The sequence below is a fragment of the Oryzias latipes genome, chromosome 18 (genome assembly GCF_002234675.1).
Source record: "Oryzias latipes chromosome 18, ASM223467v1".
Classification (NCBI taxonomy): domain Eukaryota; kingdom Metazoa; phylum Chordata; class Actinopteri; order Beloniformes; family Adrianichthyidae; genus Oryzias; species Oryzias latipes.
Window position 1 is genome coordinate 29,532,584 of NC_019876.2, and position 23,447 is coordinate 29,556,030.

General features: G+C 47.4%; 1 protein-coding gene across 1 annotated transcript in view; it reads right to left on the minus strand.

The window, feature by feature from the left end:
• focad (focadhesin) overlaps window positions 1-23,447 on the minus strand; it is a 41,117-nt gene that overhangs the window by 9,218 nt on the left and 8,452 nt on the right. The window contains exons 6-28 of the mRNA XM_011487798.3: window positions 18,110-18,211; window positions 16,577-16,790; window positions 15,484-15,693; window positions 15,325-15,412; window positions 14,165-14,358; window positions 13,013-13,273; window positions 11,874-11,978; window positions 11,697-11,798; window positions 11,486-11,613; window positions 10,426-10,552; window positions 10,135-10,269; window positions 9,387-9,437; window positions 8,682-8,765; window positions 7,038-7,179; window positions 6,766-6,954; window positions 5,269-5,390; window positions 5,106-5,198; window positions 4,348-4,436; window positions 2,232-2,273; window positions 1,999-2,107; window positions 1,812-1,928; window positions 338-576; window positions 162-251 (exon numbers count right to left, since the gene is read on the minus strand). Coding sequence (XP_011486100.1) covers window positions 162-251; window positions 338-576; window positions 1,812-1,928; window positions 1,999-2,107; window positions 2,232-2,273; window positions 4,348-4,436; window positions 5,106-5,198; window positions 5,269-5,390; window positions 6,766-6,954; window positions 7,038-7,179; window positions 8,682-8,765; window positions 9,387-9,437; window positions 10,135-10,269; window positions 10,426-10,552; window positions 11,486-11,613; window positions 11,697-11,798; window positions 11,874-11,978; window positions 13,013-13,273; window positions 14,165-14,358; window positions 15,325-15,412; window positions 15,484-15,693; window positions 16,577-16,790; window positions 18,110-18,211 — 3,033 coding nt within the window. The remainder of the gene's footprint in view (window positions 1-161; window positions 252-337; window positions 577-1,811; window positions 1,929-1,998; window positions 2,108-2,231; window positions 2,274-4,347; window positions 4,437-5,105; window positions 5,199-5,268; window positions 5,391-6,765; window positions 6,955-7,037; window positions 7,180-8,681; window positions 8,766-9,386; window positions 9,438-10,134; window positions 10,270-10,425; window positions 10,553-11,485; window positions 11,614-11,696; window positions 11,799-11,873; window positions 11,979-13,012; window positions 13,274-14,164; window positions 14,359-15,324; window positions 15,413-15,483; window positions 15,694-16,576; window positions 16,791-18,109; window positions 18,212-23,447) is intronic.

Genomic DNA, 23,447 nt, shown 5'->3' on the forward strand with positions numbered 1-23,447 from the left:
CAGGAAAAAAGGAAACCGTCCTTTAGCTTTTCAAACAGCTGAGATCTGACAGCCCACCAAGCAGACGCACCTCAAAGAGGCAGCTCACACAATCTTTAAATGTATTTTGGACCTGAGTTCTGATCATTGGGGGGTTCAATCCCCTCTGCTAAAGCACTGACTTGTATTCCAGGTCAGGGTTGAAGGAGCAGCTTTCAAGAGCTTCTAGAGACTTCAGGAGGAGCTCTTTGTCCTTCTGAGTGGAGACGTCACTGAAAAACAGAGACAGACAATGAAGAAGGGGCAGCTCTGCGGGTCAGCACCTGCTCTGCGGGTCAGCACCTGTCCTGGACAGTACCTGAGGCGCTGGTGGTGCAGGCTGGACAGAACCATGCCGAGCGCCAGCCCGGAGTGGAACTGAACAGCCTGAGAGTCGTCTGCAGCCGGAGAACCAGGCAGGCCAGCCTGAAGGGCAGACAGGACCTGGACCAGCCCGTCTTTCTGCCACACCACCAGAACCGGGACCAACAGAGAGAGGGCCAGGCTGGCACAGGAGCGGGCGATGGCACTCGCGGTGTTTTCACCTGAATAGGAGCGCTGGAGAAGAGGAGCCCGTTAACAGCAGTCCAGTGGACAGAAAAGTCCTTGTCTTTCTCAGAACCCTTCTCAAGAACAAAGGAATCAAACGGGCTTGGACCAGCAGATGTTTATGCTAACTCTTACACCAGCTGGTACAAAAACAAGTAAACTGAAGTATCCACTGAAATCTGTTTCACTAAAAACGTCATCTGATGTTTGGTTATTGACCTCCAGGAGAAAAACACAGAGCTGCTAGACGCCGTCTTTCACTGCATAATGACGATGTTAAACATTTGCACCAAACATAAAACTGCTGCTGGTTGGATAACATCCTAATCTCCCAGCATGCCTCAGGGCTGCAGAGGCTGTTCATGTTTTTAAAGGAAAGCTAAAGACCTTTAGGATCAGGATTTTAGCTGGAATTTAGTGGATATTAATTATTTTATGTTCTCTTTTTACACGTATAATATTTTCTATTCACATTTACTGATTTATATCCGTATATTAAGGTTTATTTATTTACCTATCTAGTTGTTTTTATCTGTAATTTCTTCCTTTTCCATTTTAATTGTAACTCTGGTGTTTTCTCCACATCAGTGATGATCTGTGATGAGGGGGGGCGCTGCAGGGGGATCTCCGGGTCATTCCCAACTCAGATTCTTCTTCTTCTATGAGTCGCGCAGCGAGCACAATGTTCTGTCTTCGTTGTGTTCTTCACAGCATCAACCGCAATTCGTCAAGATGCAGGTCTTTTTAGTTTAGGGCCGGATCAATGCCGTCTCCTTATTTGGACCCACGGGGGGCGGGGTCACCATGTAAGTTAACCTTTTCCTTAAAGCCCCCACAGCCGCCGCGCGGCGTGTACAAATGCCACTACCACCTGGAATAACTAATGCTGCGGCGGGCAGATAGGTCGCTGTGGGGTGGCATTTTGGGATGTGTGACCTTTGTTTAAGCAAACTTGAGTTCAACTCCGTTTATTTTGAAGTTGAAACACACAGTTTTCAATTGTGGAGTAATTTTGGCAGAGAAAATGAAAATTCACACACACACTTCTAAGTTATGTACAGTAATAACTGTAAAGGGAGACAGAGACAAAGAGGGAGAGGAATCTAACACACAGAACATGGAGGGTGGGCTCAGGTTCTACATCCTCTCCAGCTTTGAACTCACCTCTGCCCTGCGTCACTTTCTGACATCACAGTGCATGGAGGAAGAGAGGGGCTAAGGGACACGTGTCAAACAGCACTTACGTGCAAGAACCAGGGGAAGACTTGACCTCTGGCCTTGTAGCTGCTGCTGATGATGCTGAGCAGAGTGTCCAGCACCATCATCAACCAGCTGGCGGTGGGCACGAACTCCGGTCCAGCCTGCGGGGACAAAACCTCTGTTTCCACCCGCTTCCATCACAGGACAGCCGGACAGGTTAGAGGGTCTCACCCCGACGCTGCCGCTGCCGTCGGTGGGCAGGTTGCTCTCATACTTGGCGATGACAGCGGCCAAGCTGCTCAGAGCCAGGATGGAGTTTCCCTGAACGACAGGACTGTCCCTGAAAAAGCACACAGAGCATCAGGAGCAGCAGCAGCATCATAAATCAGCAGCAGTAACAGCAGCAGCATCAGGAGCATCAGCAGCGGCAGCAGCAGCTCCTCAGAGGTCTTGTTCATACTTACTTAGTGGCTGTTTTGATGACTTCTGACAGCTGATCTCTGGTCCTGAGATGAAAGCAGAGATGTTAAAGGACAGAACACAGTTTTTGCTAGCATGAAATGTTGAAACTAACTACAGCGTCTTGTGAAAGTATTCAGCCTCCTTAAACTTTTCAACCTTTTGCCACATTTCAGGCTGCAAACATAAAGATATAAAACTAATTTTTTGTGAAGAATCAACAACAACTTGGACAATCATGAAGTGAAACATTTACTGGATATTTCAAACTAAACAAATAAAAACTGAATATTGGGCGTACAAAATGATTCAGCTCCTTTCCTTTCAGTGCAGAAACTCCTCCAGATGTGCAGTAAATGACTGATGATGATGATAGAACCACCGGGATGTCATCAAGTCTCCGTATAAATTTAAAGCACAGAGAGCATCATGAAGAACAAGGAACACCAGGCAGGTCCCAAATACTGCTGTGGAGACGTCCAAAGCCGCATTTGGATACAAAAAGATTTCCAAGCTTTAAACATCCCGAGGAGAACTGTGGAAGTTATAATACTGAAATGGAAGGAGGATGAGACCGCAGAAGACCTGAGACTGGGACGGAGATTTGTCCTTCAACAAGACAAAGATCCAAACATAAAGAAAATCTACAATGAATAGTTCACAAATGAACATATCCAGGTGTTAGAAAGGCCAGAGTCCAGACCTGAATCCATTGAGCAGGGGTCCGGAACCCATGGCGGGCGAGCCATATATGGCTCTTTTGATGCCCACATGTGGCTCGCGGACAAATCTTTAATTATAAAATCTCTTTTTCATTAGACCAATCCTTCTCGGGCGCGATGCGATGCCAGAGGGGGGTGCAGTAGTAGCGGTGCTTGGAGAGAGAAAAAACCTGCGCCACTATCAATTTACTGTCATCTATTATTTCACAGAGTTTGTACCAGCCTGAAACCTGTGAAATGCCGAGCCTGCAACTGCGCGCTCCCGTCTCTGAGGAAGAGCGCGCAGTTGCAGGGACAGGATGTGTGAGGAAGGAGGGGGGGGGGGGGTGTTAGTGAATCGCGCACATATTGTCATTACTTAAATCACGCTGCCTGTCACATGCTGCAGCGTGAGTGTGTTTGTGTTTGGCTCCATGTCTGCATGTGAGCAGACTTTCTCACATCTACAGAACATTCAGACCTACGATCAGGTTTAAAGTCTCAGCGCCTGCATGAAGCTGGAACTCACCACGTATCAACCAGACTAGACCATCAGCAAAACCACCACGCAGCACCAGAATCACATTAATGCTCAGAAATACTCATCATTTATTAGCAACAGCATAACAATGTTGTTGAAAAGAATCCACAGACTTATTGTACTTTAAAAGGGTTTAAACAGCATCAAATGCAGACACTCACTTGTATTTTTAGTTTGGACCAATAGGGTTCAGCTATGGGCCAAATAAGGAAATGGGAGGGCTGGAGCGGGAGCAGGGGAATATAAAGTTGGGAGAAGCGCTCTCGTCTCAGTGCTCTCCATCCAACCTCACTGAGCTCCAGCTGTTTTAAGGAGGAATGTTCCAAACTGATAGAAACACCAGGAGACTGACAGCTGGAACCACAGCAGCAGGTGGAGCTACAAAGTATTCACTTAAGGGGCTGAATCAATGTGCACACCCAATTTTCTGTTTTTTATTTGTTCAACAAATATCCAATAAATGTGTTTCCACTGATGATTGTGTCCCACTTGTTGTTTATTCTTCACAAAAAGTTTTGTGTCTTTATGTTAAAAGCCTGAAATGTGTCAAAAGGTTCAGGGGGGTCGAATACTTTGGCAAAGCCACTGTACTTGATGCAGCTTTGAGAAGTTAAAGAACAGATTTCTTCTGCATTTCTTAGCATCAGCATCAGCAGTTAAGATCTTTTGAGATTCTACATCTAAACGCGTCTTCAGTGTTTGACCTGAATGCATCCAGAGAGGGAAAGTGCATCACGGTGATCCAGAAAGAAGTGGGTTCAAAACTGGCTGCATTGTGACTTTGAGAGGTCAACTGGACTAGAACTGTCCTTTGACAGGACGGTCCGTTTGACATTGACCGAGCAGCAAAGGGTTTCTGGGAGTTTGAGTGAAGCTCACCAGAGCCAGGCGCAGTGCTGACTGTACTGCAGCTCCTCCGGATCCTCCTTTCCCCGTTTCTGCTGCATTTCCAGATCAGCCCGTCTGCCCTGGAGCCAGACACCAGACGAAGTTTACCGTCCATCCCAGCCAGAATGTACACATGCCCAAAGATGAGTGGTTCCAGTGTACCCGACCCTTAACATGAGGTTCCTTCTTACTTCATTTGAACTTGTGGTGTCCAGCAGCTGAAGGCCTCTGGTGTTGGACAGATCTGACTGTCACAAACTGCTTCAGGGATCCTCTGACACACAAGCTGCATATTTGTATAAACCCCTTTTGTATTTGAAGCTAATTTTTATGAATCTCCAGTTGGACCGGAAAGGAGAGAGTGGAGAATGCTAGCCAAAAGGGGCGGGGCCTGTCCACATACGCACATCCTTCAGACACCTGAGGGCCCCCAGCACCAGAGTGCAAGGGGACGCTGGGAATTCAAGCCCCAGCCCAGCCAGAGAACAGCCCTCCCGCCGCGCCAGTGGGGCCAGCCCCAGACTGGAAAAAACTAAGCACTGTTTTTGATTTAAAAAGAAACTACAAAAGACTACTAAGCAGTAGTCCACCGATAAAGATCCACAGGATCCAGTGAGCGTGAAGACCTGCTGTTCAACATGAAAACCACGAGGTCTGGTGCTTAAAAGAAAAATACCAACAGTGAAGGACTGATGGAGACCATCCACAGCTCTAGCTTTGAATGATGGGGGGATGTCTGGATCACAGACCTGAAGGACGGCGTGGAAGGTCCGGCTCATGAAGCCCCTCCAGGCCTGCGGCAGGAGAAGAGCCCTGTGCCACTCTGAGGGCTGGATGTTCACCTGCAGAACAGATCACCTTCAGATCCTGGAGGTACGACGGATGGGGGGAGGAGGAGGGGGGAGGGCAAACCTCATGGATGAGGGCGGTGAGGGTCTGCTGGTAGCTGCGGCCGCGGCTGACGAGGAAGCGATCCATGGGCTTTCCTTCACGGTCCGTCTGCACGGGAAGCTCGTAGCACAGCAGCAGTCCGGCTGCAGAACACAGACAGACCGGTCAGAACTTCAGCTTCTGCAACACATAGACTGAACCGAATGTGGCGGAGCCAACAGCAAAAACACAAAGGAGAGGCCGACGATGACCGGACATCCGGGAGAAGCAGCCAAAATACACAACATAATGCTGAGCAGGAAAAGAATATTTAAGGAACCGTCCTTTTCTTCACATGCATATTCTCTGAAACCAGCTGCTAATTAAATCAATGTAAACCTTCAAAAAGTGTTTGAACGTCAGAACATGAGGGTCCAAATCCCATCATCTTATGCCCAGAACTCCAGATCACAGAACACGGTGAGTAGATCTGAACAAAACTGAAACTTTCACCTCAAATCAGTAGCAACGGTTCTATGTGCAAAATATCTCTGATGGGATCAAAGATCAGATCAGGATTGAACTGTGTCCATGAAGATTTTACGATTAGAACAAACGTTTCCATACGGCTCACTTTCAGTGGGAATAAATCATTTGGTGCAGAACTCTCTAAAATACCAGAAGATACCATAGAAGAAGAAATATTGAGTTCTGTTGTAAACAAACAAGCTGCAGCACAGAGAGATGATCTTCTAAACCTGATTTTATTATTATTAAGTGTTTGTTCACTCATAATTTTGATAATTGCTTTTTTTTTTTGGCAGAGTGGAGCCGGAAGTGTTAGGATTAGGCTAATACGTGCTAACAACAACATTTATCCGTGGATGGACTTAAAATCCATGCGGTCAAAGCTGGAATCTGCATCTAGGCTGAACGTAAATACGCTGGAACAACAGCAGCCTCTATTCTGCCTGGACACGCTTGGAAACATGAATTCATGGGATTGTTTACACACTTCCTCAGGACTGCAGAGCAGCATTTCTGCTTTCAACAGCTCACACACAAAAAAAAGACGGTCCTCTGCTTGGAGGCCCGGTTCTCCTGATGGACCGCGGCCCGAAGCCTCCTCCGGAGCCCACATCCCCCCTGCCTGCAAACAGGAAGCTGAGTAACATGCTCAGTAACACGATTCACAGGGGTGGAGTGGGCGGCCGGTCCTGTTCGCGCTCTTCTGGAGCGCCACGCCGTCTATGCATGGCGTCAGAGCAGTAGTGACCCTCCATCAGAATAAACTGTCTGATGGAGGCGGAGTGATCTGAACGGCGTGTTTACATGACGCAGTTTTATTCTGGTCCGCGTAAACGCAGCTTTTAAAAACGTCCACAAAGACTGAATCTGTGTACGCAACAGTTCAGGAGACGGCGTGTTCTCGGGTCTGTCGTTTCCAAATGACGTCAGGAAAATGAAAACAGGACCGCCGGAACATCCGTCACACAGAAACACTGCCTGAAGAACGGAGGACCGCCTTAGGACCGTCACCTGCCAGGCCAGGCTTGAGTCCGGGCTGCTTGTTCTTCTCGTAGGTCTTCAGCATGAAGGACGGGATCCCCGCCACCGTTTTCCCCTGGTCCGACCGCAGACCGCCCCCCCTCAGGGCAGAGAAGTACACTCCCCGCGGCATCTGAGTCGCCTCCTGTCTCACCAGTGATGTCAAGAAAAGCTCCAAAGCTGAGAAGAAAGAGACCATGAAGATGAACAACCAGCTGTGCTGAGAAGAACAGGTGACCGCCGCGAGCACCAGGCTGGAGGACCTGGTAAAACGGAGAGGGAGGTCAGAGCCATCAGTTTCATGTAGGATGACCCTGGGATGGAGAGATCCTTCTCCTCTTCCTCCTCCTCGGTATTTCCGTCATTGTCTTCCTCATTTTCAAGGATCTTGACGGCCGGCCTGACCTGAGAGTCAAAGACAGCAACAAAGACGGAGGTTTAGTCAGGACGCTAAAAGGCTGCAGGACGGACTGTCCTCCTCATCCAGTCATGCTCTCACAAACCCCACTCTGCAGTAAGACCCACTGGATTACCCCCAACCCCTAAACAGACACAATACAGACTCTAACCCCCCAAACAAGACTGCTGTTAAACGCACAGTCACTTCATGCTGCTTCAATGCTGGTCTCTGTTTTATTTTATTCTATTTCACTTGTTTAATTTTATTTACTTTTTATTCTTGGATTGTTATTTTTTTTTTTTTTAATTTTGCTGCTTTTTTGCTCTGTCATGCTAGTGAGAAACAACATGTCGTCTCATCTGTGTATTTCTCTGCAAATACTACGAGTGGAAAGACAAAAAAAAAACAAAATCTTGAATCTTGAGTTCAAATCCAGGCTGAGTCAGACCAAAGACCCTTAAAAACGGGACCTAATGTCTCCCTGCTGGACACTCAGCATTAAGGGGTTGAACCTCCAATTGGTTCCTTGGAGCGGCTGTGTCTGTAGCTGACCCCCCCCCCCCCCCCCCAGGGGAGGGGTCAAATGCAGAGAACAGATTTTACCTTCTAGGTGTCTGAAGTCAGCAGCTGCAGTTTAACTAATGTAAACAGCAGATGAACAGTGTGTGTTCATTCAATGGGATAGAAAATCCTAGCATTGACCTGTTAAAAGGCTTTATGACGTCACACACGTTTATATCTACCAGTGAGTCTTCCTCAGTGTGACCTTCTCTCTCTTTCACCTGTCTAGTTGCAGCTCTAATGGAGCCCCCCCCCCCCCCCCCCCAACACCACATTTTTACCCAAGGAGCTGAGATCCAGCGATCAGAACAGCATCGAGCTAAAAAACCCTGCAACCAACTGCACACTGGGGGAAACCAAACAACCGTTCCATAGGACTCTTTATCAGCACGCCGTGGTCAACCCCCCCCCCCCCCCCCCCTGAAGGACACAAACCACTCATCTGAGGACATTGAATCTGTGTCTCAGCCAGAGACAAATGGGGGTTTGGACGATGAGGAACCAATATAATAAGAAAAGACAAACTTTCCTTCAATACACATGGAGGAGTCTGTTGACATCCAGCAAACTGGTTTCCCCCTGGGGAGTGCCAATGCCAACCACTGTTCCCCTTTACCCCAGCTGAGGACTGACAGAGAAACCAATCACATGCTGTTCCCCTTAAACCCCTTCCTCCTGGAAGAACAAACAGATGTTGTGAGGCTGCCTCTCAGAACTGAGGAAGCCTGTTTGGGGCAGAAGAGATACGCGTCTTTTATCTATAATAAAGGATAAATCAAGTCCGGTTGACTGGTTTGTGTTGCACCATGTCACAAAACATGTGTCATCTGAATGTGTGATGATACTGTAACCGGACGGCGCCTTGGGCCTTCTAAGAAGACAGAAACATGATGTAAAACTACTACTATTGACTATTTGGATGGGATTACTGAGAGAAGAGCCTTACCTTCTCAGGAAGGTGAAGAATTGTGTGGACTCCTTCAGGAAAAGCGGCCAATGCCTTGTAGCCACAGCTGGCCACCTCTGGATTCTGCCCCGGTCAGAGTAGAGTCGAGGTTTAGTGACTTGCACACAAAAGTAGAGAGAATAAATAACGTTCAACTCAAGACCGTAGACCCTGCTGTTGTTTAACTTTTCCCTGCAGAATCTGAATGACTTAATATCAGCTACATGAGACATCTTTGGTCCTGCAACAGACGGGCGACCTGTCCAGAGTGACCCCCGCCTTCGCCCAAAGGGGTCCGGGTTAGGCCCCAGCAGCCCCATGACCCCGTGACCCCGTAGGGTGTAAAACGGGCGGACTGGACGGCGTCTTTGAATCATCTTTCAAAGTTGTGGATGTGCAAACAGACAGGCAGTGCTTCACTGACATGATTAAACCAGCAAAGGCTTTTATCAGATGCTTCATTCTGCCTTATAGTTTACATTTCATCTGAGAATTCACTAAAAACTGATGATAGATGACCTGCAGAAGTCTGTCATTTTCCTGTTTTCCATCAGCAGACCTGCTCTACAAGCTCACAGGCCAGACTGTGGGAGATCTGTGTTGTTTGCGTGTCGTTTCATATGAAGAAATGCGGTTTTCTTCATACTTAGAGCGGAAAACGTCCCCAAAAGACTTAAAGTGGCCACAGATCTTTGGTGCACAGACCTGGCTTGAAGCATAACTCCAGAGGAAGCTGACCACTTCACCGTTCAGCTTCTAGGAGGAAAACAGAATAAAATTCATTTTACAAGAGGAGGAAGGACTTTCTGTCTGAGCAAGTTCAAATAAAAATGCAAAACCTCTTTCATCTTCCATCAGGACTGTGCTTTCAGCTAAAATCTACTTTAAAGCCTTAAAGAAAATCTAAAAGAAGGAACTGAGAAGTAACGTATAAACTGTCGTAGCTGCTCAGACATGCATTGTTGGTCTTTCTAAGGTGTTCTTGTAGCGTTTTTCTGATGATAAATATGAAGAAAATGAAGCTTAAAACTGGAATTTCTCAGTATTTCTTTATAAAGTGGCTATGAATCAGGAGCAGATGGTTTAAAAACATTGTAGAAACTACGCTGGGCGGGGCTACAGTCTCACTGCTCCGCCCCTTTCTGATCATCCCCCTGCAGACAAGAATGTAAACAGAGAGCTCTCAGCTACGAGGAAGGAAACGGGGGGCGGGGTTTACTCCTTGCCAAAAGTCCCGCCCACAACTTGAAGGTGAATTTCTAATGAACGCTTCCTGCTCTGCATAAAATCCTAGAAAATAACGCAGGTGTTTGGATTTTGGCGAAAAACGGCATCATCATCATCATCGTCATCATTAAAAGCCTACCGGGGATGCTGTGACAACACATCCAAAGATGATGGGTGAGGGACCAAAAAGCAACATGTATGATCAGAACATCCGTCATGAAAGTACCTCATAGTCGTCTGATTTGACCGCCAGCTGTGGAACCAGAGACAGAAGCTCGGCCACGGCTTCAACCATCAAAGGCCGGGAATCGCAGCGAAGCTCGGCTCCAAGATGTTTCCACGTTGAGATAAAATCCACCACCTGCACAGGAAGCTCATTTCAGCTTTACTCTACAGCCGATGAATGCTTTTATAACAACAACTGCATTGGTTCAAGCCAGAAAAGATTACTAATTATTCCAAACGACTGGAGGAAAAACGCATGACAGACTGGAGACGATGCGTTCAAGTGCAGCACCTCTGCTTGGCAAAGCGCACGCAGGCCTTGAAGGGCGAGGGCAGCGGGGGTCGCCATGTCCGCTTTGTTGCACTGCTTCAGGGTGAGTGAAATGCCCGCCAACATGTCTGCCCCATGCTGGTAAGGCCTGAAACACACAAAAACGCACAACAAGTCATGGTTGTGCAAACTCTGAAGCAATAACACACTCTCTGATCCCGTGACCACAGAAACTCTACGTTCTGGATTCTGGACCTCCGCTGCCCGTTTCACACAGAGCGTGCTCTGAGTGAACAAATCGCGCTGCACGCCGCTGACTTTACATGAGACCTGCAGCCATTGAGCGTTTCATCCTCCGCAGAAAACGGCTTACAAAGTCAATTGAGCCGCCATTTTTCCCACCGCCATGTTGGAACCAGATGATGTCAGTGAGACGGGATTGCTCCGAGTCGGTCTGAGTCCACGTTTCCATGGCAACCACTACCACCAATCAGGAGTGGGCCTGTTGGAAGGACACCCCCCCACCAATTGAAAGCAACCCTGGGGAGAATCTGTCATTCAAACGCCTCAAACGTTCGACATGAGAACACCCACTGTTATCGAGGCGTCTGATTGGTCAGTTTATACCGTGAATAGCTTGAACTACAGAGAAATAATGAGGATTATCAAGAAGGTGTTAAAAAACAGTCATCAGTTTTAAGGACTAGGAAGAAATTGGAACCAGTTTTCTTTTTGGATTGCTGAGGCCAGCGACGTCCAGCATGTGATGTCGCGTGTCTAAACTCTTTTGTTTGTGTGTTAGTTTGACGGTGACTTTGAGACTTCACGGACATCCCAGTGGACAAAAACTGCTGTCACTTTTTTTCACAGGAGAGAACGACATTGCCTTCTGTTCCGTTTTTTTTTTGTCTGCTAAAATCATGTCTATGTGCAGCATCAGAAGTTTCTTGTTGCTGCACAAATAACTCTGGTCTTTGTTCCGATTGTTGCCAGGATGACGTGGAAACCCCCCCATCCCACGGTCAGTGTGCCGTTTGTGGATGCAGGCGGTGGCAGTTTCCAGCTGCGTCTGCGCATCAACCTTTCTCTGCAGACGTCTCTGAGGCAGGCGGCTCTGGCCAGGACCCGCTCCCACTCGGCGTCTTTCCCCACCGCCACTCTGCTGTCCTGCTGACTCAGCAGCCGCTGCAGCTCTGGATACACTCGATCCTTCACAGAAACCAACACCAGACCTGAATTCTAACACAGCTACAAAGAAAACAGATGAGCTCAGAGTCTCTGGGGTTGTAAACCTGTTTTTTCCAGAGGGCAGTCATGAGACGCATTACAACAGCCCTCAGCTTGGGGGCGCTGGCCAGCATTTGGAGAGTCTGCAGCACCATGGGCACACACAGCTGAAACAGAAAGGTGTTGCAGGTGACTGCGTGATGATTGATGGCAGGATGGAGTTTTGTCTGAGTCTTCAGCACCTTGTGAGTCCCGAGGTTGGGCAGGCATTGGAGCACAGCGAGGGCCATGGCGGGGTTCTTCTCCCTCGTCAGTTTGAACATCAGGACTGGAATCAGGGACGGCACCTGCAAGCGGTCTGCAGCTTCAGACCACTGTTTCAGTGAATGACACGCCCCCTAGCTACCGACACCCACGAGGGGGGAAGCTCTGCTCTAGGACAGAAACACCTCTTCAGACCCAAAACCACTTCTGCTGACGCTGCAGGACGGGAACCTTTCAGTGCAGGGGGGTCAAACTCAATCGCACCGGGGGGCAAGATCCAAAAAAGTCTTCATGTATGAAGCAGTTCATGAAATAGCAGAACTACAGAAACCTCTCAGCAGATCTGAACCTGTTAGTTACGACTGTGTTCAGACAATCTCCATGTGCTTTTTATAGGGTATGGCCCTATCTAATTCTATTCTATGCTTTGCTATGCTATGCTATGCTATTCTACTCTACTCTACATTATTCTACTCTACTCTACTCTACTCTACTCTACTCTACTCTACTCTACTCTACTCTACTCTACTCTACTCTACTCTACATTATTATACTCTACTCTACTCTACTCTACATTATTATACTCTACTCTACTCTACTCTACTCTACTCTACTCTACTCTACTCTACTCTACTCTACTCTACTCTACTCTACTCTACTCTACTCTACTCTACATAAGACCAAATGCTGCGTCTCTGTCAAAGACCACTCCAGGCTGGTATCAGCCGTTCTCAGTGACAACGATGTTCAAAAGTTCAACTTTACACTAAAACTCAACACAGGCTTCAGTCTGCAGCCAACGTTGGTCCTCCAGAGCCTCAACCCTGCAGGTCTTCCCGTCCTCCCTGACCAGCCTGCTCCTGATTGGCTCACTGGAGTAATTCCACATCCTGATTGGCTGAACACACCTGATTTAGGTTGTCAGCAGCAAGCAGTCTAGAGAGCTGGAATCAGGCAGGGCTGTGGTTCTGGAGGTCCAGGGTTGACCAGCCCCGGTTTAGGCTCTAACTGACGTCACCTGCATGTTCTCCATAGAAACAGGGCTGTTGCTTTTCCACGGATGTCTCATCAGAGAGCACGGATCTCCGCATCGGCAGGAAGCGTGGGAATGACCTACCTGGCAGGGGTCAACAGAGGCTATGGCTTGGTACGCCTTCAACGCCAGCCGGCAGATGTCCTCATCGCCCGCGATGACCAGGTGGGTCACGATGAGAACGAACGAGGAGGGCAGCTGTTGACTGCAGGACAAGGCCGAGCTGACCGCCCAAAGCCAGTCAGCTGCCGCCGCTGGATCGCCGGCTACTCTGTGCAGGACGGACACGGCCACACGGACCTCACTGAACCAAGAGCAGAGAGGGAGGCTCGGCCCTGGGCCCGGCTGAGGAGGAAAGGGAAAGTCAAGAAGACGGGTTCTGCTTCCCGCTGCTGCTATTTTCCACATACAAGCGATGAACTAATGAAGAGAGGCGGAGACACAGAACGGACACTGCAAGGCCACAGCCATCACTCAAAATTAAATAAAATTCTACAGACAAAAGAAACTACAATCAATAGCTCTGCCACTCAAATAAACGTCTTCAGGGCTCTTAGGTACAGCGATGGAAGGGCGTTCCGTCCTTTATTATATTTTTAAAAGAACACGCCATACGGGAAAATCACAAAGTAGCATTACAGATGTTTTAAATCTGTCATGTTTTAAGACCGACATGAACGTTTTCTATCCTGTTTAAACTCTAAAGTTTAAACTTTCTTAGAAAACTAAGTCCATTACTTTAGAATGAAAACAAAGATCTGATAACGATTGAAGATTTATGTTGATTTGGCAAATCAAACGCATTTGATACGGGAGGAGGACACTGACTGACAAGGTCTACAGCCAATCAGGATGCGAAAAACGCATGCAAAATGCGCTATAAATAAATAAAGCATTGAAAATTGCAGACGTGTGAAACAGCGAGACTGTGGCACAGTGAGGGACCAGTGTGTAGAACGAACAGACAGTTCCAATGTTGTGCTCAATTATTTAAAAGAATCAGGACAAACTAAAAGGTCCTAAAAAAGGACATTTGGACGATGCTAAGTGAGACAGGAAGTTGCTGCCTGAAGCTTCAGTCAGTGCTGAAATCCTGCTGTGGTTGCACTCAGAACAGTAACAGTACCTTCACTCAACGTTCTCATGGTCCAGGCAGACAGAACAGAACAGCAGAGGCGCCAAACATCCAACACTACAGACAATGATTCCTCTCTGCATGTAAACCGTCTCATGTACCTGTGGCGGTCCGCCTGTGGGCCTGCTGATGCTGAGGAGCAGCCGCTCAGCCAGGCCCTGGGTCAACCGGTGGGTCCTCAGATCCGCCAGAGGCTCAGTGAGACCCGAACAGGACAGGAGCTGCAGCACCGGGAAAACCAGAACCGGACTCAGCCAGGGCGGCTGCTGGGCTTCCTCAGGGGCTAAACTCAGAGCTGCACAGAGAACAGACGGCGTTTCTACATTTGTATGGAGATGATTTTCTGTGACACTTCTAGGTCAAAGTGCAGCAGGTAAGAAAAATGTAGACCTCAGACAAAAAGAAAACATTAAATAAGGTTTAAAAAACAGTTTTTCACAAAGATAAAGGATATTTTTCTATATGGATCTATTCTAGAAGAAGGCCCCTGGTTCAAGTCCCGGCTGGGGGACATGAAAAATACATCAATGGGGGACCTTTCTGTGTGGAGTTTGCATGTTCTCCCCGTGTATGCGTGGGTTTTCTCCGGGATCTCCGGCTTCCTCCCACCGTCCAAAAGCATGCTTCATAGGTGAATTGGCAACTCTAAATTGTCCATAGGTGTGAGAGTGAATGGGTGTGTGATTGTGGACGTTCTACCCTGCGACAGACTGGCGACCTGTCAAGAGCATCCCCTGCCTACGCCCAAGTGGCCGGGATAGGCTCCGGCAGCCCCGTGACCCCGAAAGGGACAAAGCGGTACAGAAAATGGATGGATGGATGGATCTATTCTATGGATCTCCCAGATTGCTGCTGTCATTTGAAGAACTTATTCACCACAAACATAATTATCTTTAAAAAAAGAAAGACATGAATTCATGTGGATAAATGATGAATTCATCTCCGTTAGGTAAATACAGGAAGCTTGATTACAGACTCAATGTCCATTTACCACAATAAACACTAAACAAATAAAAGACTTAAGGATAAAAAAAATATAAAACATTGACAAAAGCATAAAAACAATAAAAAAAACATTAATAAAAGTATAAAAACAATAAAATAACCAAGTATCATAAACTTAAAAAGAGATTAAAACTACTACTGACTAAAAAGGCGACCGTACCAAAACCTCCAAATAGGGGGGGCTGGTATCTAAAGGTTCTGTGCCTCAGATGATTCTGTAAATATGACACGGTGAGGTTTAGTGCCGTTCTTTTACCCAGACTGAGCAGTCGGCTCTGCTGAGGTGCAGGGGCGTCTAACAGGAGCAGCGCCACGCTCATCAGCACTGCGTCCAGCGGGAGGTCCTGCAAAAGACGGCCGAGCTCAGAGAAACGTCTGGACGTGAGACCGGTTCCCGTGGGATCGGACCGCTCACCTGTTGGCAGGCCGGTAGGAGCTGCAGAACCAGATCCAGCAGAGGTCTGCAGTCTGCGTTCAGCTCCCGGCACCGCTGGCACGCACACAGCAGCTGCAGCAGCAGGCCGGTCCTCTCGCCGCTCCAGAACTCCCCAGAAGCCCTGATGAGGTTCTGGAGAAGGGCGTCCGCAAACGCGCTCAGTTCCAGCGCCGCCTCCACCCGATTCAGCTGCAGCAGAGACAACAACCATGGGTTTCCGCTGAGCCACAGCACACATGCGGAACGGCAGTCTGACCCCCGCGGCGCACAGCACAAACCGCCACCATCAAACGGTACGTCTCCCTCGAGGCCGTACGGCGAGAAGGAAAGCACAGAGACGGGGATCAGGACACTTTCTTACTAATGCCACCACCTAAGCAGAGTTCTGTAGAACCACGCGGGACAGGCGTGGCTCGTCATCAGCGGCACCAACCCAAACTGCTTCCAAACATCACTGGATCCTGACGTTCAAAGACGTTTGTAACCTTAATATGAAGACTTAAAGACCACCTCCAAGGGAAATGGAGTTTTGGGGGGGGGGGTCTTGTAATGGAGTACATGGATAAAAGAATGTAAGATTAAAACTGCGTTTCTGAGTATTTCTTTATCCAAATCTCCTTGGATCAGGAGCAGATGCAAACTACATGTTTGACAGAATTATGACCCTGCTTCTGCCGTGGGCGGGGCCAAAATCCCCCTTTCTCTGCTCCAATTCTAAATCCTCCACCTGCAGACAAATGGATCATTTTCCTCATCTGAGCTGCCATTGGCTCTAAACTGTGCAGGTGGACATCTCTGATATTGATTCGCCGTTTTTTTTCTAAGCTAACGTTAGCTTGGGCTTTTGAGGCTCTCGTCGCTAGCGGGAGAGAGTGTAATCAAAGGCATGCTGGGAAATGCCACCCACCTACAACCCAAAAGCTTTGGGGAGGGCTGTCCCATATTTGTCCCGGTTATACTTTTCTTATTCTTAATGTCTTTCACACTAAAGAAAACAGTTTATTTCAAATGTTTTTGGTCCAAAATGATGACACGCCCACACAAACGGACGTGTAGAGCATCAGCGCATCACCTGCATGTGTGGAACCAGCTGACACAGACACAACAGCAGGCTGTCATGCACCACTGAGGCCTTCTCCTGGTCTCGGTCCCGGGCGGCGAGGTGTGCCGGTAGCAGGACCCTGAGGAGACTCTGTCGGAGCAAGGCATGCTGGGGTTGCTGCTGGGGTTCGCAGTACAGGTAACGGAGGAAGGGAGCCAGCATGGTGATGTACGAAGCTTTAGTTCTGAGCAGACAAACACACAACAAGACAGAGATGTGGCTCTGCACTGGTTAAAAACATCGTCTCATGTTCTCATGGTGTTTTCCATCAACTATTAAGATTTAACCTTCTGCTAACAATACAACTATTTTAACGACTGCACCGTTTCTACCAGCAAAATGTTTAACATCATAACTGTGTTCATTGATCCAATCTAAAGACCTTACTGTGGCGGAGAGGTTAGAGAGCTCAAGTGATCCCAGGAGCTACGGCGTTGAGGCTAACGCCCCTGATAGGCTCCTGGGTAGCAAGTCATGTAAAGAGAGGCTACGAGTCAGCAGCAGCAAAGTGCGGCCATGTAGCCTGGACCGCCGCCAACGGGGCCCCAACCTGGTGATTGACAGGTGAGCGCCTGGTGGCCAGGGCTCTCCCCACAGGGGCCCCGTAGGGACCAACCTGTAGACTCACTGAATGCTGAGGAGCTTGTAAGGGGCCACTGGAATGTGGTTCCAGATTCAGGATTCTTTGTCCTGAATCTGGAACCACTGGAATGTGACTCAGGAAAAGGAAAAGCATAAAGATCGACCTCTATTTTTCTGGATCGATTATTGATTTATCAAGCTTGGATCGATTCAGATCAATTCTATCAACCCAGCCCTAGATCGCACCAGGACGCCTTAGGCAGGAGGTCGATGATCGACTTTGTAGTAGTTTCATCCGACCTTCAGCCATGTGTCTTGGACACCCAGAGGAGAGGAGCGGAGCGGTTCACTGATCACTACCTGGTGGTGAGTTGGATTTGTGGGCGAGGAAGGAGGCCGGGAAGAGTGGGAGGACCCGTGAGGGTCTTGTGAGGGTCACCTAGGTACGTCTGGCTGAGCCCTCCGTCAGAGTAGTCCTTAACTCACAGGCCCCGCTAGATTTCAAGCAGGTACAGAAAGAAGCCGGGGACATTTGAGTCTCGTTCTCCACCTCTATTGTCTCTGCAGCTGTTCAGAGATATGGTCGCAGGGTCTGTGGTGCTTGACGTGGGCCCAATCCACAAATCCATGGTGGACACCACAAGCAGGGGACACCATCAAGCTGAAAAAGGAGTTCTACCGAGCCTGGCTAACTTATGGCCAAACGCTGGTCTCCTTTGGACAAAAGCTTTAACTAAATGTTAACAAAAAAACCAACCACATAGTTGAGTTCCTGTTAAAGACGACACTGCCCCATAGAGGTGGCCCCCATGAACAGCTACCACCTCTAAAGAGCAGCAGATTATTTATTCATCCATCCAAGCTGCTGTCAAAAGTAGATCTGGTGAGCCGGCGCACCGCGCAGTACGGTGAAATGCTTGCCTTTCAACAGCCTGCTGAATAAAGTCATCAATCTCCAACAGCAGAGCTGGCCAGCAGTCCATGCGGTTTTCCAGGGCAGTGATGTATGGATGGGGGCTGTTCCTGAAAAACAACACAGGGCAAAGGTCACGAACTCTTCCCAAACACAACACATCCTTATGGTTATGGGTAAGTGAGGTACTATGAGGCGCTTGAAGCAACCACCTTCACCCACAACCTAAAGAAGACTTGAGACGGTATATCTGCAACTAAATCAAAACTTTTGATACAGAATAAAAGCCATAAGACATTTTTGAACCTTAAAGCCGTTGGACCTTCATGGTCTGTGGACTTGGCTCAAAGTGAGGCAGAAAGCGTCTCATAGAAGCCGTGTTTTATGTGATGAACTGGAGGAGTCATGTGACTGAAAACAATCTACGGATATTGAAACATGAAGGAGTGGGGGAACACTGATTACTATACAGTAAATATACTCCATTAGTAACTGCTGAAAAGCCAAAAAAGCCTTGAATTGAGGATCTGCAGTTTACATTTTACATCCCCCCCACTCACTATTCTCAACAGGACTGTACCCTAAACAGACTCACACAGGTTCCTGGGGTCCACCATCTCACAGGACCTTAAGTGGACCCATACATTGAATTGGTCCAGAAAAAGGCTCAGCAGAGGTTGGACTTCCTGCTACAACCCAAGAAGTTCAACCTTCCTCAGGAGCAGCTGACCATCTTCTACACGGCAATGATCCGGTCTGTCCTGACCACCTCCATCACGGTCTGGTTTGGATCAGCAACCAGACACGACAGGAACAGACTGCAGAGAACCATCAGATCCGCTGAGAGGACTGTTGGTTCTACTCTTCCCTCCATTCAGGACCTGGACCGGTCCAGGGTCAGGAAGCAGGCTGGTAGAATCACAAAAGACCCCTCTCATCCCGGACACCACCTTTACAGTCTCTTCCTGTCAGGGCGGCGCTTTAGGACAATGCCCACCAAAACCACTCGCCACAAGGACAGCTTCTTCCCCCGAGCCGTCACTCTGATGACCTCCTGACCAATCACAGAGCACGGAACAGAAACGAGAACTGTCACACCAGAGCTACTGTTGCATTTTTATTTAGTTATCTTTATTTATCTATCTTCATTTTACTTTTTTTTATTGTTTATCCTTTTTTGTTTTTACCCCTTTACACCGTGTCACACCTTGCTTGGTTTGCATGAGAGCACTAGACTCTGAAGCCAAATTCCTTATATATGCACTGGACCTGGCCAATAAAGCTGATTCTGATTCTATACATTTTTATAAATCCCAGGTTTGTTTAGAATATTCTAAAAAATGACAAACATTTTTTTAGAATAAGGAGCACCAATGAAACCAAACTGCTGCACTCCAAACCATCAGTAAAACAGTATCTGATGATCACAGACCCACGGGACACTGGCCAGTCACAAAAACAGTCTGGACTAAAACCCTGAAATATCCAAAGAGAGGAAATAGCTTAGAGGGGTTAACGTCGATTCTTAGAGCAAACAAACCAAAGTAAAAAACAAAGACACGTCAAAATGACTGAATTTCTGATGTGAATATCAGGATGTTTGCCGCAGCAGCTTGTTATCTAATTCAGCCAATCATCATCAAGGAATCGTACACGCAGTTCTGAAACTGTGCTGGGGGGTGGGGGGGTGTATTATTGACTTATGACAACAGCATGCGGCCAGGAAAAATGTTAACATAGGCCACATTTGGCCTATGAGCCAGACTTTGGACATGCCTGCTTTAAATAAACCATTAAAATGTACCAATTAAAACGCTAAATAACAAAACAGCCAGATTCTCCAGTTACTACTACATCCTGAAGGACTTTTCAAAATGCTGTGTTGTTTTGTAACCAGGCGTATTGCCATCATTTTTTTTCATGGCTAAATGTGGAGAGCAGTTTCATTTCAGCACATAGATTTCAGCATCAGGTATTCCTCTTCGTCTCCATCCTGTGAGGAGTTTGGAGCGTCCATTACTCTGGAGGCAGTAAAAGGCATCAAGTCCAGACAAGACACTGGGCTCAAATCCAAGTTAAAGTCTTTGTTCATGGTAACCCTTCAGTCCACAGCAGGTCAAAGGTTAACACAACACTCTTAATGCATGTGGGAGGTCAACGGCAGCACCAGGCCCACCGGCCCGCTGTGTTCCATCAGTCACTGCATATGCGAGTGCAGGAAGGAAGCTCTCAGACACCTCCTGACAGCCCATAGTCTGGGTCAGACCCGCAGGTCGGCTTCCTCCTCTTATCTGTCTGGCCATCGCTGGATACCCTCCACCGCCTTCAGACCCTCATCTTTAGCGCCACTCCAAACCATTGGACTTGAGGGGCGGCCTCTGCTCTTTTACTATTACTAAAGACAGACACCACCCCCTTTGACTTCAGATCCAAGTGTAGCACAGCCCGCCCCATTGCTGTCTACACATTTGGATGCGACATCTTTCTACTTTCCCATCCTGTAGCCTGACTGCAAAACTAACAGAAATAAGCTCAGGGGAAAAAATAAATGAGATATTTGATGTTGTGTTCAGGTGTGTCCCGCTTGAAGGTGCCAAATGTTTTATTTTAAAGGGTTAAGTTAGCACGGAGTAGCTGGGCTTCTGATTGACCCAAGTTGAAGATTGGAGACTGAATTTCCCTCTATGATGGAGTTTAGGTTTACTAATGTTTTTAGTGATGGATTTTTTTTTAGTCAATGAAAAGTCTCAGTGTGTGAAGGAATTAGCATGGAAGAATCTTACACTGTATCTTATAATGCCCCAAATCAAAAGCAAACTACTAAAAAACTCCACAGTCTTGTCGGAGACAATGTGGGAGTCAGGAAGGGAATCACACACGTATACTTTGGTCACGCCCTAGACTACGACACTTTTGGAATGTTGTAACAACTGTTACACAGAATGTTTTGGGATGTCATCTGTCAGACGAGTTTACAACTCTGTACCTCGGGAATATTGAAGACTGTGTACTGAATGAAGATCTTTAGCTGGTGAGGATGTTACTCTTGGCAAGCAAGAAAACAGTGACAAAAAAATGGCACAAGGTGGATGACTGGGTGAAGATGATGTGGACCGTTTACTCAATGGAGAAATTGACATTTCAACTAAAACTAAAGTTAGACATTTTGCAAAAAAAGGGAAAAATTGTGCCAATATGTGGAAAACCACCAAAATTCTAAGAGGATTTTGGGAAAAAAAACAAAAAACACCCCAAATATTGTGTATTATGTTAATTTTTGTTATTCGTTGTAGTTGCTGACCCATGTCTGTAAACACTGACACCTGGGAAACACTGACTACCCACCAGGACCCAGACCAAAACCCTTTGAGAAAAGAGGTGGGGTGGTGGGCACACATCCCACAGGAGGTCCAAGTGCTCCCCAAGTCTCTTGGCAGATTGCAGTGGCCATTACAAGCAGACACTCAACAATGGGCACCAGTGTGCATCTTCCATGAATCCCATAGCACTTACAGTTATCCAGCAGTGCCAGGACCAACAGCCAATGGCAGGCCAGGCTGCCAGGCCAATGGCGCCACCCTGCTGCCTTCAACACATTCATCTGACCAGCAGGGAGATTCAAGCTGTCTGACAGATGGACACAACACACAGTGCTAAAGACAGGCAGAGCAAACAGAAGGGCGGGAAATGAAAGGTTAGTATAGAAAATAAAAACAGTGGTTGAAATGGCTCTTTATGGTTAAGGACAGCCCACAAGCACAGAATGAAGGTTGGAGGAGGAACATGAAGAGAGGAGGAGGTGAGGGTCACTTACAGCAAAAGTACAACACTTCCCTAGACATCCAACAGTCACAACTGAACTTTTACATCTAAACCAGGTACGCCCAAAGTCCGGCCTGTGGTCCTAATAAGGCCTGTGTTCACGTTTCCACCAGCCTGCAGGCTCCTCTGATAATCGATAAGCCTTTTCCTTAAAACTGTGTGTTGGATAATTTAGGTTTTAAGCTGTTTCACCTGTTTTTTTGCCTCCCCCACCCTCCGTATTTTTTATACATTGAAGGGGCACGTCAATGATCTATGAAATGAGCAATGAAATGATCAATGAGACGCAAGCGCACACGCACGCAGACAGACACACACACTCGCGCGAATACTCATGAGACTGGAGCACAGGCGAGCGCACACTCGCGTGTCATTGAGTGATGCCTATGGCAGCCAATGCGTGTGAGAAGAATAGGGAAAGCCACTGTAAGTGGCTAAAATATGTGGAGGGGCGGGGCCTAGAGATCATCGAGTGCGCGTAAACATCTGTCGGAAGGAAACGGAGACAAATATCATCACAAACTGATATGTTCGTCTGAGCTACGAATAAGCGAACTATTGATTCGTTCTTCCGACCTGCAGCTGGTGTACCAGTGCCACAGTGTACAGCAGGGGTCTCAAACTCGCAAAGCAAACCTCAGCTCTCATGCACGGCTGTAACGGCAGCACACCGCTCCCGCGGGTGATGGTCAGCTGAGGAGAATAAATGTCCCACACCTACATGCGTGACAGCTAACCGGGCTCTAACATTAAACACGTGTGAGCGACAACACGATTTAGCCTTAGTCACATTTAAAACACGTGGGGAAAATGCAACGATAGACGTGTTTAAGATGAACCAGCACCCTGGGGGGGGGGCATGAAGGCGAAGCTGCAGCGAGACTGAAGGAGAACAGGAATTAGGAGTTGTCCTTAACATTCAATTTAGTTTTAATATGCCTCTCCCCCTAAGTATGATCTGTGTTTTTACATCTTTTATAATTATTTTAATGTTTTGCAATGTATGTAGCCTTTTTTTAATCAGTTGGCATATTAAATTATTTTAATTGATCACTGAATTACAAAAACCCATCAGGACACATGTCCCATAATGCATTGTTTTGTAGTCTGTAGGGCAGCTTTCAGTCAGTTCAGTACTAAATTTCCAGCTGCGTTTGCTCAGGTTGGGGCCTTGCTTCCGCCCCTTTCTGGTGATATTTTTGTTTTGATTGACAGTTGATGTTGGAGCAAAAACAAAAATATATGTCTCACACCAGGTGATCTGCACAGCGTTGAGTCCACCTGGGTGATCTCAAACACGCTTATTGTGCATCTTGGCTGCACCTATTTGGTGTCACCAAGATAAATTTCCATGCGTTTTCTTTACTATTTGAACTGTCATGACAGTGATTCTTTTGTCAGTTTACCTGTTGTTGCATCTTCAAAAGTGAAGAATAAAATGTGACACTGAATTTGAAACAGCACATTGTAATTTCTGCATCTATTATTAAAGTATTTATTAGTAATACAGTGGAAATTAGTAGA